Genomic DNA, 15,340 nt, shown 5'->3' on the forward strand with positions numbered 1-15,340 from the left:
GTCTGAGAAGCACCGCGACAGGGGGATTTTAGTGATGAGGGGGAACATGACATCCAAGAGCCCCCTCTTTCCTTGGATGCACATGAGCACGAAAGCAAGTGCATCATTTAAGGTACGAAGAGAACGGAAATGTTCGACTTTGGGGAGGCGACTTGTGTCCTTTAGATAAAACACAGTCTCGTGTAAAATGCTGTGCCCCCCACTGCCTCGCTGAAACCCCAACTCTTCCACGAATGCTTTTCCGATCACATAAGCCAAAATACATCCTTCCGGCACACACACTAAGCTTAGACAGCACTTGCGATTTCCACACATCATCAACTGCCCCGTATTCTCAGAGATACTGGAAAACCACAAGTAGAAAGAACCAAGTTCAGCAGGCTCTCCCTTTATCGGTCCCCCCTTGAGGCACCAAACTTAAGATCTGCAAAAATTTGGGCGCCTGGGTTGGGACCCAGGGTTGAGCGTCCAACTCTTGATCTTGGCTCAGGTCATGATCTCATGGTTCGGGAGTTCGAGCCCCACACTGAGCTCTGTGCTGATAGCATGGAGCCTGCTTGAGATTCTCTCTATCCCTCTCTCTCTCTCTCTCTCTCTGCCCCTCCCCTGCTCACACTCTCATTCTCTCTCAAAGTAAATAAACTTAAAACAATAAAAATAAGATGAAAAATCTGCAAAAATGGCTGCCAAGTGTCCCTACATCTGAAAGTGGTCTTTAGACTATTAGGAAATGAGGAAAGGGTGTGAAATCGCTTGCATACATTAGCCATCATCCCCCTGGAGAGGAAGCCTCCAAAGCAGACAGCTGGTGGGATTCTCTGGCACCTTCCATCGTTTGGGTGGGAGAGGAAGGAATGTACAAGTGGATACAGGTTGCCTCTCAGCACACACCAAGTGAGGGGGTCAGGGAACTCTTCGCGGGCTCGGAATGGGTGACTTGGAAGCAGAAGCAGTATCTACCTCGACCCCACCTGGAAAGTTTTCAACAGAAGCTGCAACCAGAACTTTCTCTTGAACAGCCAGATGCGAAGAGCGGGGCTGTACTGGGAACACACCGTGTCTGGGATGGTGAGAGTGGAAAATGTGGGTGTTCCCCATGACACAAATGGACCATATGCATGACAAAGCCAAGAGCCAATTAGAAAGGAACCCACCCAACAGAGCAAAGTAATGGCAGAGACTGACAAGAGGAAGCCTGAGGACGAGGGACAGTGTCACAGCCGGAGGAAAAGCCACAGTCACCTTTCAATATCTATGCGATGGTGGCCAAAGAGAAGCTTCTGACAAGCTGCTGTCAGAAAAGGGTCGGCTTTGTGTCCCGTCCGCAGAGACCTATCACCGGATCATGACGGCACCTACCATGTTACGTTCTGCTTTTACCCTCATTTCTCCTCCTTCCCAACCCAACCTCGGAGCAGACAGACATGGGGCACTGGGTGGCGAGGAGGGTGGAGGGATATGCTAGGAAAGAGGCAGAAGAAGGGCCCCCTTCCCCCCTGCAGGTGCCAGACCCAAAGCTCGCTCAAGCTGCTGGAGAGAGGAAGCCTGTCTTTTGAGTGAGTTTGGGAGCTGATAATATATTAGCCTGCACTGGGCATCTTAACTCCTGAAAGGGCACTGTTTGTAGAGCAAAGGAACCAGAAAGGGATATGGTATCTTCACAATCTGGGTTCAAACACAACCAGCTAGAGACCTGCTTCCCGCATGATACATCATTTTGGCTAGGGCCCATGGGACTGCAAGAGAAAAGTGGGAACCTGTAAAAAATAAAAAAGCTCAAATGAAAACAAATGAATTATGGATGTAATCGAAATTTGGGGAGCTCCCCCTTGGGCAGATGAATCCTGTCCCATCCCTTCTCTTGAACCCATAGCCCATGTTACATCAAGCTACCCACTTCCAACGGCCACAAAACCCGAGGTCTCACTCCATAACATGCCAGGGAACCCAAAAGGTTTTTATTGACACGTCACTGAAAAGCGAGATACAACACGGCAACGTTCCTTTTTTTTTTTTTTTAATGTTTATTCATTGTTTGAGAGAGACAGAGCATGTGTGGGGGAAGGGCAGAGAGAGAGGGAGGCACAGAATCTGAAGCAGGCTCCAGGCTCTGAGCTGTCAGCACAGAGCCCGATGCGGGGCTTGAACCCACGGACCGTGAGATCGTGACCAGAGCTGAAGTTGGACGCTTAACCCATTGAGCCACCCAGGTGCCCCAACACAGCAAAATTTCTATTCTGTTCCCCAAAGTATAACTCCCGGCCACCACTACATCATCTTTTTGCCTCGTTCCCTTTTCTCTCTTGCCACAAAGCCTCACAGATACCCTCTATCTTTCTGATAAATTCAGCTCTGGCGAGCTCTGTCTGATAATAACCTGGAAAGGAGCCATCACTCCTACTCCTGCTTAGAAAGCAATTTGGTGATGTTTTTATTTTTTTTTTCTTAATTCTCACTTGTGCCTCTTGGGAGACAAAGTTTGAAAGCAAAGAAGCTTACCAAAAAGTCTGCTCAACAGAAAAAAAGTTTTATTTGGTGGTCATGGGGAATGAGAGAAAACACAGGAAATCCTGTTAGCAATTAAAGAGGCTTCTTTGTTTTCTGTCCATTTTACATAACGGTGCCTTTCCAAACACAGAGGGGCCTCGGGGAAGTAAAAGGAAGTAGGGACGGGCTTCAGGTGAAGGTACCCGAGAGTCTAGAAGGGAGGCCACGTGCCCCGTGCTGCAGGGGCCCATAATTTCTGTCCCCTCGCTGCCCCCCGCTGGCTCTTTCTCTCAACTGTCATCCTTAGCTTCCCGTGACCATCCATGGCTGTCAGAGTCTATGGAATCTTCCAGATGGTGCCCTCCACCTCTGATCACTATCTCTCAGTTCAAATCTCCAATGACACTGTCGACTGGCTCCGCTCAGCGTATGGATTTCTTCCCCGTAGCATGAGTCCAGCCCTGGTCCTATCAGCTGGCTCTAGGAGCAGGCAGAGTCCTGCGTTTCAAACAGAAGCGAGGCCGTAGGCGAGGTCTTTCTTTCACACGATATGTGGCCCATGAGGTGATGAACAGCATCTCCATTACCCTGGCAGTTGATGAGTGAATTAAGAAAGCAACGTTGCACCGTTTCAAAAGCCAACATAGCGTGGAAGAAGATAGTAAGCGTTGCTTTATTTTTGTTTTTTTTCGCATCACGTCCTTCTTGGTGATCTCTCGGACTTTTGACTATTGCACGGAGGAAGTGAAGCTGCGGAGTCCCTAGAGTGGAAGGCATTAGAACCTGATCTGAGTGGTTGCAAACAGAAATTACCGGAAGCAAGTATAGCTAATGCTACATGGTAGCTCCTTGGGTTCCTTGGTTGCCAAGAATCGTATTTACCATTTGGGGGAGCAGGAAAAGTTGGTCGTACGAGGCCGGTAGTTTGCATGAAATGTCTACACTGCAGGGCACATAGTGAGAACGCAAGTGCTGAGTCCCACTTCCTATGTGAAGTCTTCCCCAACTAGACTGAATGGATCACTCTTTTCTCGGACCACACTCCCATAATTTGGCTTTATTCGTCTTTTAACAGCCAGGTATTTTATTCTTTCGTTTCCCCGTCTCATCTGTGAAGACCCACCTGACTCACCAAGGAAAGAGACAGTTTCTTTATTGTTTTTTTTTTTTTTTAGAATAGTAAGCAAGGAGTCCATGCTTACAAAATACATAAATAACACGTAGCATTGAGGAAATTTATAGACTTACAGGTTGAAAGAAGCATGAGTTGAAGCTTACTGAATGAAAGATTCGATACTATTCATTATTTACACATTTTCAGTTTGAAAACATTTTCTGTTTTACTTGCCTTGTGACTGGAAGTGATTTGCCTCTCATCACTTGGCTCAGTTTCCTCAGTTAAAAAATAAAAGGAGGAAAAAAGTCATATCTATCTACTGTGGCTGCTGTTGTGAAGATAAGACGGCATTCGTGAAAAACTTATGACAAGTGAGGGATGGAAAAGGCACATCAAATTGTTGATCACCTCATCTCATACGGTACCTCTGTCTTCAGGCTGCGAGCTTTGCTTGTATCAGATATGCATAGTATGTGTCCGTTTTCATACTAAAGTGTGAAGGACTCCCACTGGATTAGGGTTCGCATTAAGCACATTTCATTATAGAACTGGTTGTAACATCTATGCCCATGAATGCCTTAATAATGGCAATCACTCTGCCTATGGCTCTTTCTCAGGTTGGAACACGAGCAAGGAAGGGCCTGATGGGGCCCTGAAGCCTTAGTCTTCAGATAGCGAGGGCCGGGGATGGAGGGTGCAGGGGGAGGCCCAGCAAGCTGCAGCCACTTACCTGAGAGTCGACCCAAACAGGAGGCACAACTTAGCTCATTCTCAGATCCTGTCTACTGACCCCTTTTCCCTTAGGTTCTTGCACCCTCAGTAAATATTCCTCCCCCGGGTGGGCTTTTCCACCCCTGAACTCACACACTTCAGACTGCTTTAACAAAGGCCCAGAGCATCTTCGACTTTTTTACTTTATGAAACATGTGAACTTGTTCCTTTGTGTCCGCATTATACCAGATACAATTTTTAATTATAGAGCCATGTCTAAATGTCTCAAGATCTCTTAATATTAATTTGAGATTTTCATAACACAAGACAGACACTGAAAAAGCATGCACGCTATACGTCGTAGGCATGCAATACAGACTCTCTCGGGCCCTACGAACGTGGGGACAGGACCAGCAGGGAGCCACATAGCTGTCCTCTGTCTCTGCTGACTAAACACAGATTGCCAGGCACTTAAACAAAAATAACATGAATGGGGGGGGGGGGTGTCTATGAAATTCCAGTCAGTCTATTTCCTTCACAAGGTATAAGATGTGAGATAATTAAAATACCGAGTGTGAGGGACAGCTTTTGACTTAAAAAGAAGTAATCCGGCAAGTTTAACCAGAAAAGCAATTACTACTCATCTGTTGCCTCTTCTTCCTGGAAATTTAACTTATGCATGAGCTGACACTCGTTTTATGTATTTTACTGAGAAAACGGGGACAATTAAAATTTTTTGAAATCAATAAAACGTAAAACCAAATAACATAAATAGGTTTTTGCGAATATCCAGGAAGTCATTAAAGCAATTTATGTTTTATGCATTACATTAAACATTCTACAATTTTTCGGGATGATTTAGGTTCTGGGTAGTAAAAAGAATTTACATTTTTTTTTAATTGACATGGGTTCCCTTCCCTATCTCTTTCAGGAATGACCAGCCAAACAAGTAAGCTTCCTGTCTGGCGTTTGTGATGGGTAAGGTGGGCCAGACCACCCTTGACCTGGATGTGCTCTCAGAGACACTGCACGTTAGTGAAGTTTCCTCTAGGCTGAGCCACGGACCTGCGTGACGTACGAGCTCGTAGCAGATGCGGCCCCGACTCCGTGCTCCAACGGAGCTACGCGTGACACAGCTGGATGCGACAATGCGCCACGGACGGGGGCCGGCGAATGAGGGTCTGCGTCTAGGCGGTCTCACCAACTAGCTGCGTTTTGTTGGAGCTCAGGTTTTATGAAATGAAAGGACGGAGCAAAATTACCTCCAGAGCTAGATCCTGTTTTAAAATACTACGTACGTAGTAGGGGGGCGCCCAGGTGGCTTAGTCGGCTGAGCGCCCGGCTCTTGGTTTTGGCTCAGGTCATCAACTCACAGTTTGTGGGTTCGAGCCCCGCGTCGAGATCTGCACTGACAGCGCGGAGCCTGCCTGGGATTCTCTCTCTCCTCCCCCGGCTTGTGCACTTTTGCTCTCTCAAAATAAATGAATAAATGAATAAATAATATATACGCATGTGTGTGTGCGTGTATATACATACACGCACACACACTCACACACACTACGTATTAGCAACAGAGGCCTGTCTGTGACAGGAGGCACCAGGCACGTTCACAGGAGAGGACAGGAATCAACGGTCAGGATTAGAGGAGCTGGGAATTCTGCCAGAGCCACAGGCTCAGGAACAGGCAGAGGGACGAGAGCAGGTGGAAAGGCACGAAACTGAAGCCACTACGGCAAACTGGACAGTGAGACAGGCACCCAAGAGTTAGGACGGAGACCTAGGTCATCTGCTGAATCCGTGCGCCGAAGGGGTGACGACGGAGAAAGGGCAGCACAAGCCTTGCTTGCGTTGGGGGCGTCCACGGTGGCTTGTGGGACAGTGGCTTGTGGGTCGGTGGCTGAGCCTGTCACTTAGGGAAGGCTTCCCGCAGAAAGGGAGGCGCCGACGAAGCCGTGTGCGGAAATCCAGGAGGAAAACCTCCTGGCCCGTGAAGAGGAGGAGGTGGCTGCTTAATTCCAGAGATGTGCAGACCAAGGAAAAGTGTGGCAAGAGGATGAACTGCCTGGGGAGGCCAGAGCTCTGCTGTCCACAGAAGAAGGGCAGGGAGGCGTGGGAAAGACGGGAGGCATCCCGGCGGGGGTCGGAAGGCAGATGAAGAAAGAGACCTTCCAGATTTAACAGGCTGTGCCTTAACAAACGGGCATTTGGAGAATGGGACACACTGGGGAGGGGAGAACAGGGGACCGGGAGGAGACGGAAGCGACTGGACATCACAGGAGAGAGAAGCTGGCAGGTGTAACAACATCCTGGAGAGGGCAGGGGGGAGGAAGGCTGAAGCACCGATGGAAGGCGCGACCTGGGCTGACCATTCCTTCCTGGATGCGGTCTCAAAGTGCAGAGGGGTAACACGCGTCCAACTAAAGATTTGAGAAAATAAAGTGAGGAGTAAGTCTAGTGACTGCCCTGTCATTCTAGAAACTTCTCTGTCACTGGTTTCAGGGCCACAGTAAGCAAAGTCCCCTAACTACTGACTCTAAAGCCTGGGCATTGAATTGACTAATGGAAAAGATGAGCGGGGTCCCACTCCCCGGGACGGCCGGGTCACAGTCGTGTCAAAGCAGCTATGATACACATAAGTACATCTGTGGGCAAAACACAGAACAAGCAATCTGACAGCTGGGAAAACAACCCAAATTAGCAGATTCTGGAGAGGGCAGAGTTTGAGGCACGTGCCACAGGTGGAAAGTGAGAGGGGGAACGTCTAGAAATAAGAAAATCGGGGGTGGGGAGTACCTGAGTGGCTGAGTCAGTTAAGCGTCTGACTTCGGCTCAGGTCATGATCTCGCGGTCTGTGAGTTCAAGCCCCGTGTCGGGCTCTGTGCTGACGGCTCGGAGCCTGGAGCCTGCTTCGGATCCTGTGTCTCCCTCTCTCTCTGCCCCTCCCCCCACGCATGGTCACTCGCGCGCTCTCTCTCTCTCTGTCTCAAGAATAAATAAACTTTAAAAAAATTTTTAAAAAGAAAGAAAATCAGTAAGAGAGCCAGAAATTCTGTGTTCAAACGGCGCCCAAATCTCTGGTGGCCCCTGAGCTGTGCGGGATTGGGGAGGGTCCGGGCGGCCTAGATAACGATCAAAGAACACAACTTACATGGAAGCTGCTCCCCCACTTAGCGGCTCACTAAAAATTAATAACCAGACACTCTTCAGAGAAATATAACAGAATCCCTCCACTCGAATTCACAACAGAGAAAATTCAAGATCAGTCAACATACAAAGAAGTAGGAAAATGTGACCCATCCTTTTTTTTAAATGTTTATTTATTTTGAGAGAGAGAGTGAGCAAGTAGGGGAGGGGCAGAGAGAGACGGAGAGGCAGAATCCCAAGCAGGCTCTGAGTTCAGCACACAGCTGGACACGGGGCTTGATCTCACAACCGCCAGACCAGGACCTGGGCCGAAACCAAGAGCCTGACGCCCAACCGACTGAGCCACCCGGGCGCCCCTCAAGAAAGTAGTGCAATCAACCCAGACCAGTCCCAAGGTGGCCCAGATGTCAGAATCAGAAGACAGGGATTTTAACATGTCGCAATGAGGCCCGTTACTTACAGGGAAAAAGTACTTATGGTGAATGAAAGGGTAGCACTCTAAGCTGGAAAAACAGAAACTCTGAAGAAAGCACAAAGTAAAATTTCCAGAATTAAAAATACAACATCCGAAATAAACCGCTGGGCGTGCCAACCGTAAGGATGGAGAAGCCAGGGGGAAGCGTGGCTTGAATGTGAGAACAGAGCAGCAGAAACCAGCGAACGCAAAGAAGACAGAGGAAACGGGTATAAAAGCAGAAACCATCTCTGAGACCCGCAGCATCACACAAAGTGTCTGACATATGAATAACTGTCACTCCAGCAGCCCAGGGACAGGAGGGAAGAAACACCTCATTTCACCAGACGCTCTGAACGTGAAGATTCAAGAGGATCTATGAACCCTAACTAGATAAATAGGAAGAAAACCATGTCCAGGCGTCTGACACCCAAATACTACAAACCAAAGAGAAAATCTCGAAAGGACACAGAGAAAAGTGGCGCATTGCATTCAAGGGACAATGAATCAAATGGCTATCCACTTCTGAGGAGGGGGAAAAAAAAAATTCAAGACCAGAATTCAGTGGAAAGCTCTTTCAAGCACTGAAAGAGAAACCGAAATCTTACCAACCCAGGATTCTCTGACCAGAAAAAAAAAAACAGCTTTTAGAATGAAGGCAAAATAAAAATGCAGGAGGGTCTAGCCGGTATTCTTTCACAAAAACGCCCTCCTACTGAACTAAAATGGCTCAGTTTAGAGGCTTTATTTTTTGAACATCCTAAAGGAAAAATGACAGAGACCCAAGCCACACTGAGCCTACCGGCCGAATCTTCACTATCCCTGAGTGAGTTAAGCACTAGAAATAGAAAGGAAATGCAAGTAGGGAATAGGAAATTAAATTCATCAAAAAGAACTTCAAACACTTGGATTATCATTAGCTGGAAACCCTGGGGGTTTCGGGGGTGTCAGGTGGGACCGCCCCCTGTCCCCACACCCGGAGGGCAGGGAGAGAGGGTCCACACCAGGCCTGTGGTGGGGCCACCAGATTGCAGACCTCACACCCTCCTGCCAGAATCCCACAGGTTTACAGGAGCCTTCACAAGGCGGGGTCACCTGTACCACCTGGACGGTCTCAAGGACACCTCGCTCTCTCGAGGCTGAGACCTCGGAACCACCTGTGGGAACGGTGGGCACATTCGGAGCACCCGGCAGGGAGTCTGGCTCCAGGGTCAACCTGAGGTCCCGTCCTGTCGCTGACCTCCCGCAACAGTTATAAACATGCCTCTCGTGAAACAGTCGAGATGAGAGCTTTAAATACCACACTGGGTCTCGTTTATCAGTAAACGAGTGTTTTAAATACGAGTTTATTTTCCTCAAAATAGGCCTGACCTTAAAATTTTAACTCACCCTGTATCAGCAGGAACAGCTTTTATGTCCCATCACTTGTACGTTTCAAAAGGCAATGAAGAAAAGTTTAAGTGCCGGTGAAGGTAATAAGCTACAACTGTGGAAAAGATTTAATGACGATCTTTTTTTAAGAAGACAACAAATTAAAGAATAATTCTGGAATACGTGAACTACGGCACATCGAAGTTTAAACTGTCCGTTCTGCGACACTGAGTAACCAATGCCTTTACCAGGCAAGACTTTAGTGTCTTTGAGAATAAGAAACGCAAGCATTTTATGTAAATAATAAAACCGTGGCTATTTTATAGAGGTTATATTGGATTTTGATAAATCTTTGTACAATGGTACATAAGTTTTCAAAACCAAAATTTTAAACGTTCATATTGTTTAGTAATGTTATCACAAAATATACCCATTAAGCACTCAAAAATAAAAAAAACACCTCATAATACATCATGACGATAGAAGACTTAAGTGGAAAATATAGCAAAAATACGAGTCATTCCTTCTAATTCCAAATTAATCATGCTTAATAGTTTGGTCTATTTCCTGACTATCTTTTCAGATATTTCTATGTAATTCAGTATCCTAAAATGTATACCATTTTGTATCTAGAAAGAAAGAAGAAAACACTTCATAAATTTCCAGAAAGTGTCACCCTCCAGCAAGCCCCTGGGGACACAGAGGCCGCCACCATGGAAACACTCAATGTGGGCTGCTCGACCAGCCATTCGACATGGTCACGTCTCAAGTCTACAGAACAGCCCAAGTTGTTGGCCAGTGCTTGCTTGACCAGTATTTGGTGAATACCAGTCACGGTGCCCAACACCAGACCCACGTGGCAGGTACAAGTGCATAATCCCACAGGGACATTTTAATTCCCCAGCCCCGTGTGACCATGGCTCCTGGAGCGGTGTGCTCAGGAGGTAACTGTCGTGGTTACCGCTGTGATCCTTAGCAGCCATGAGTCACTGGTTACGGGGTGGGGGGGGGAGGGAGGAGGCATCCCCCCCCCCCCCGACATAATCAGGAACAAGGAAACAGAAGCGAAGGCTAAACCCAGCCGCCACCGAGCAGGGACCCTACAAGACAAAGACGACAAATGCTTCCCAAGAACAAACCATAACAATGTGTCCAATCGGAATAGCTGGGACTGAGGCGAGGGAGTGAATCAACACAAAAGTGAGTTCTGCGGAGAGGGTGAGGCCCTTCTTCCCGGAATGCCTCCCACATGGGACCCTCAGGACAGCAGGTAAAATGGAAACAAGCATATTTCAAACTTCTCATAAAACGCACTGATATTATCCAGTTTTGCATTTAGGCAGAAACCATGGCAGCCTAAGTCCCACGTGACCCGTCTTACTTTCTGGTTGACTGTCGACCCCCTGCTCCGTGCGTGTGCCTCGTTCACTCCACACTCACTCGCTCATCACCCGGTTAATTCTGTCTCCAGCGCTGCCCCATCACTGCAGCAACCCTCGTCCACAACCACACACCATACACCTGCATACTTCTCGGGCCGATGACAACTTCAGTGGATTCTCCTTTGAGGAAGGGACCCGGAAGGGAGTTGGAATTTTTTCCTCCCAGCAGATGGACAGTAGGCCATGGGGACCACCAGAAAGGTCAAAGCACGAGGAGCAGGTATGACAACAGCTTCACTCCAGAGGGTGAAGGCAATCTCTAAATCTCTATTAGGCGTTCTCAGTTCTCGGAACTTAATCGGAGTTGACCCAGTTTGTTAAGTGAGCGGCTGACAATGACTGTTCACTGAATCAGCAGAACTCAACGGACCCGCTAGGTGCTCCCTTGTGACGAACAGGTCTCCTACTACATCCTGAATGGTTGCCCACTTCCCAGTGTTGAACACTTCCCAGAACATTTTATTGGTGTCAGTACCTTGCAGTCCAATTCTGCCAAGAAGCCACTTTCACACTGGAACCAAAGGCATCTTTGAAAAGAAATTACCGAATGATCTTCCGAACTCCACAGATGTCTCTACCACATACTCACCGGTGCGAGAAACTTGATGGTTTTTCATTTACAAGCTTCTAATATCAGCTACTACGTATTAAAGAGACATTTCCTATTGATATTAAATAAAGTAAATGTGAAAAGTGTAACTGCTCGAATCATCGTTAATGAGCATGGAGATCAGAGGTATGGCCCGCTGATTGAAATACTGCACCCAGATCTGCCCGGAGTACAAAACGCTGGCTATCGCTCGATTGATGGAAAGGCATTTGGTCTCACTCCTCATCGTACATAACTCAACAGACCAGGGGTTCCTTCATCCACCAAATGAACCCAACTCCTCACATGTGCAGTTTCCAATACCACCGTCTTCTACTAACGTGCTGCCCAAACAGGTGTAACAAGCAGGAGACAAAAGACCAGAGCACAGTAAGGAATCTTCCTTGCAAACTAACTGCGACCTGAGGTGAGCCTCCAGCGAGTACGAGAAGAGTCGCGCTGGCCGTGGCCACGCAGGGGCTGTGCGGCACACACAGGGTGGAGCAGGGGGCCTCTGTGGCCGTCTGTCTCTCCGCGCGGGCAAGCACACCCTTCCCACGTCTGGTCCCTGCAGGCTCTGCGCGACGAGGGAGCCTCTGCAGCAATTTCTCACCGCTGCTTGTTCTCCCTTCTCTGAACGCCAGGTGATTTCCTGGAAATCTTTCCAGGCACGCGTGGCCCATTAAAGTTAATTAAGCACGTGTCCGTGACACCTAGGAGAGCGCGCGCCCCGCGGAGCCCAAAGCGCCGCCCGGAAGCGCTCTGCCCAAGGGTCACACGCTGACCCCCGAGGCCCTGCCTCCCACCGCTGACCTTCCCTGACCCCCGGAAAACACTGCGATCTGGGGGGGAAATCTGCATGTGCCCGCGAGCCGCCGCACCCGGAGCCAGCGCCCCAGGCTCCCCGTGCCCCGGGAAGCCCGGGCAGGTGCGCCGGCCCCACTGTGGGCTCCGCTCCGGGACGCGCCACCTGTTCTCGCAACCCCCGCCCCCGGCGGCCCCCTAGACGCCAGGACCCCGCCCCGCGGCCGGGATGCGGAGGGACCCCGAGGCCCGGGATCCGCAAGCCCGCGGGGGTCCGCTCGTCCGGCCTCCCCCCGCGCCCCGCCCGAGCGCCCCCCTTCGCGGTCCCTTACCTTGTGGCCTTTCCCCGGGGGACACCTGACGTTATTGGAGGCTCCCGCCGTTTGATTCATGTCCGGAGGAAGTTGGGGGCCCGCCGCTCTACCTTGCAAACTTCCCGGGCGCAGGAGGGCGGCCCGGAGCGCGTCTCCGGGAGCCGAGGGGGTCCTGCCCTCCAGCCGCGTCGGAGGCGGGCGGCGAGTCGGCGGGCCGCAGGTGTCCGCGGGGCTGCACGCCGCAAGGGAGAAGCCGCTGCCGGGACCCGGGAGGGAGCGAGGCCGGCGGCTGCGGGGACGCTCTGCGCGGCGCTGCCTTCCCGGGCGGCGGTCCGCGGCTCAGGACCGGGAGGCCGCGCGGACCCACGGGCGCTCCGAGGACGGGCGCGGAGGTACGTGTCCGGCGGGTGGGACCGCGGGAGCGTGGCCGCCGCGCGCCCTGACGCCCCCTCCCCCCCGGGCGGAGCCTCGGCGGCGGGCACCTCGCGGGGGCGCCTTCCGCACGCCGCCGGCCTCCGAGCGCACCCGGCACCTCCGAGGGCCGGCGCCCGCTCCCGCCGCCCAGGCTCCCCGGGATGGTCGGGAGGGGGCACGCGAGGCTCCGCCGGGCGCCCCCGCTCGGGCGAAGGCCGGGAACGGAGGGGCGGGCTCCGGGCCGCCCGGCTCGGTCCCCGCCGCCGCGTGCGTCTGGGTCCGCTGGCCCCGGGCCGGGTCGGGGGAAGGCGGCCCTGGGCGCGCACGCCTTTCTGCAGCCCGACCCGAGTGTTTGCAGCGTGCCTGGGGTTCCTGTCTCTCTGGCCCTGGCTGTCGCGCTCGCTCGCTCTCTTTTCCTTTGGCGCCTGTGAAGTCATGATCTAATTAGGCAGCGTTGGGGTAGAGGTGGAAAACTGACCCCTGGGAACTAGGAAAAACAAACCCGGAAAGAACAGCTGTACCACGAAGACCGCATTGCAACATTTTACAGACTCTCAAGTCTGAATAGTGGACCCGGAGCCTCTTGGCGCCCGGCTGTAGCATTTAGCCAAATCTTGGTCGGTTTGTTTGTTTGGTTGGTGGGTTGGTTTTTCTGGACTTATCCAGGTAGAGATACTGCGGTTTGAATATTCTGGAAGGAAAATCAAGTGGCATAATTCAGTTTCTGTTTCCCGGCCCCACAACCTTAGTTTCATCATCTACAAAGTGAGGGAAGGAGTTGGCTTCTGCTGGGAGAGCCAGCCCGGAACTTGCTCCTTCCCTCGTGTTGGGTTCCCAACAGAAAGAAGCACATCCCTTTGCGGTGCCCCTTTAAGAGGAAAAGGATTTCGCTCTCAGGTGTTACTGGTGCTCATCGTTTCGGCCGAGTCCCCAAATAGGAATAAGGCCCATTTGGTAGAGTCCGTTATCCCCTTTCATGGTTTTTGCCCTGTGAAGAAGTTCAAAGACGAACTCGTGAGGTTTCGGTCCCAGGGATGGAGAGGCATGTGCTGGGCATCCGTGTGTGTGGCAGTGGACGGGGCGTGTGGTGAAGGCACGTGTCGTACGGAGTCTTGGCTTTGCCCTGCCTGGCAAACGTCCTTGGGGAGGTTCTCTCTTGGTGGTTTTACGGCTGGGAGGGAGGCACTAGAGTGCCAAATTCCGGTGACGACCCTGAGACCCCGAAGTATTGATGCGTAGAAGGTGCTTAGGCACAGGAACAGGCATTCAGCAAATGGCAGCTGTCGCTGACAGCCTGGAACATTGGGAGCGCTTAATAACTCAGAGACAGTCTGTCATTTCCATCGTTTCCGGACGTGGAATCCACAAGGGTGGGCATCCCGTGAGTGTGGCCCGCGGACTTCCTCGCCCTGGCGCTAGTCCGCTCTCAGCCTCTAGCGGTTCATCAAAAATGACCGCTGACCTGTTCCTCCCTGTTCCTGTCCCAGGGTTTCTGCTCTGGGTTAGCAGATCTACCCTTCTTGCGCAGGCCCCTGGGGAGCTGTGTGTGCCCTGGGACCTTCCCCTCTCTTCTGGGTCCAAGAATCATCACTGATTTCCACTTATTCAGGTGTTTCTTGCTGTGAGGCTGGGAGCAATGGCTTCTGAGCCCTTCACAGTTTGCGGCTGAACCCAGAAGGCCATGTGTTTTCCGTCTCAGTTTCCCTATTCCCTTCTTGTTTAATAACCATTCACTCAATGTATCTCTCTTCTCTCATACTGTAAGTAGCAAGAAAACCCAGGTGGTACCTTCCACGCTGCTCAGAAATCCCTCTGGCTAAATAACCGCGTTTATTAGGTAACATTAGAAAAGCTCTTCTGTTTCCACAGAACTGCAGGCTACAGTCTCGCGAAGCGTCCTGCCGTTTCGTAATCAGCACGGCACTTCCAGTGGGATCGTTGGGAGTCATTTCAGAAGCAGCCTGCTGCAACTCCCATCACTCCTTTTTCATGATGAATATGCAGGCTAGATAATGCAATGTCCTGTGGCCAGCTCTGCCAATATGTCATACTTTTCTGACACTAAAATTTGGAGCTTACGGATCCGGCAGTGTTTATCAGTGCTCCGTGTTTCAGTCCCGGTTGAGCATTACCATGCAATAGATCCCACTATGTCAGGCTCAAGGAAGCAGGTAAGAGGGACATGAGCAGAAGCTTCCTGATTCTCTCCTCGCCTCCACAGCTGCCCCCTCCCCACCTTCCCCTCCTCCCTTCTCTCTGGACACCAGCAGGCTCTGTCCTTGCTAGTCTAACAGGATCATTGCTGCCGTCCCGGTCCCCGGTCCCCCATCTTCTGATGGCCCTCAGGTCAGGGCAAACACTGCCCACCCCAGACGAGTGTGACCGGGGAGTTCTCAAAAGTAGAAGCGGAACAATTAGGCGATGATTCCCAACTTCCTTCCTCCCAGAAATGAGGAAATCCGCACGTTGAATGTGATGTAGGTTTTGCAAAGT

At 51.0% G+C, this 15,340-nt stretch overlaps 1 protein-coding gene across 1 annotated transcript in view; it reads right to left on the reverse strand.

Moving 5' to 3' along the window:
- Window positions 1-12,661, reverse strand: part of DPP6 (dipeptidyl peptidase like 6) — a 944,937-nt gene extending 932,276 nt beyond the window's left edge. The window contains exon 1 of the mRNA XM_027051282.2: window positions 12,452-12,661. Coding sequence (XP_026907083.1) covers window positions 12,452-12,511 — 60 coding nt within the window. The 5' untranslated portion in view covers window positions 12,512-12,661. The remainder of the gene's footprint in view (window positions 1-12,451) is intronic.
- Window positions 12,662-15,340: the final 2,679 nt, after the last annotated feature.

This window comes from Acinonyx jubatus, chromosome A2 (genome assembly GCF_027475565.1).
Source record: "Acinonyx jubatus isolate Ajub_Pintada_27869175 chromosome A2, VMU_Ajub_asm_v1.0, whole genome shotgun sequence".
In the NCBI taxonomy this organism is placed as follows: domain Eukaryota; kingdom Metazoa; phylum Chordata; class Mammalia; order Carnivora; family Felidae; genus Acinonyx; species Acinonyx jubatus.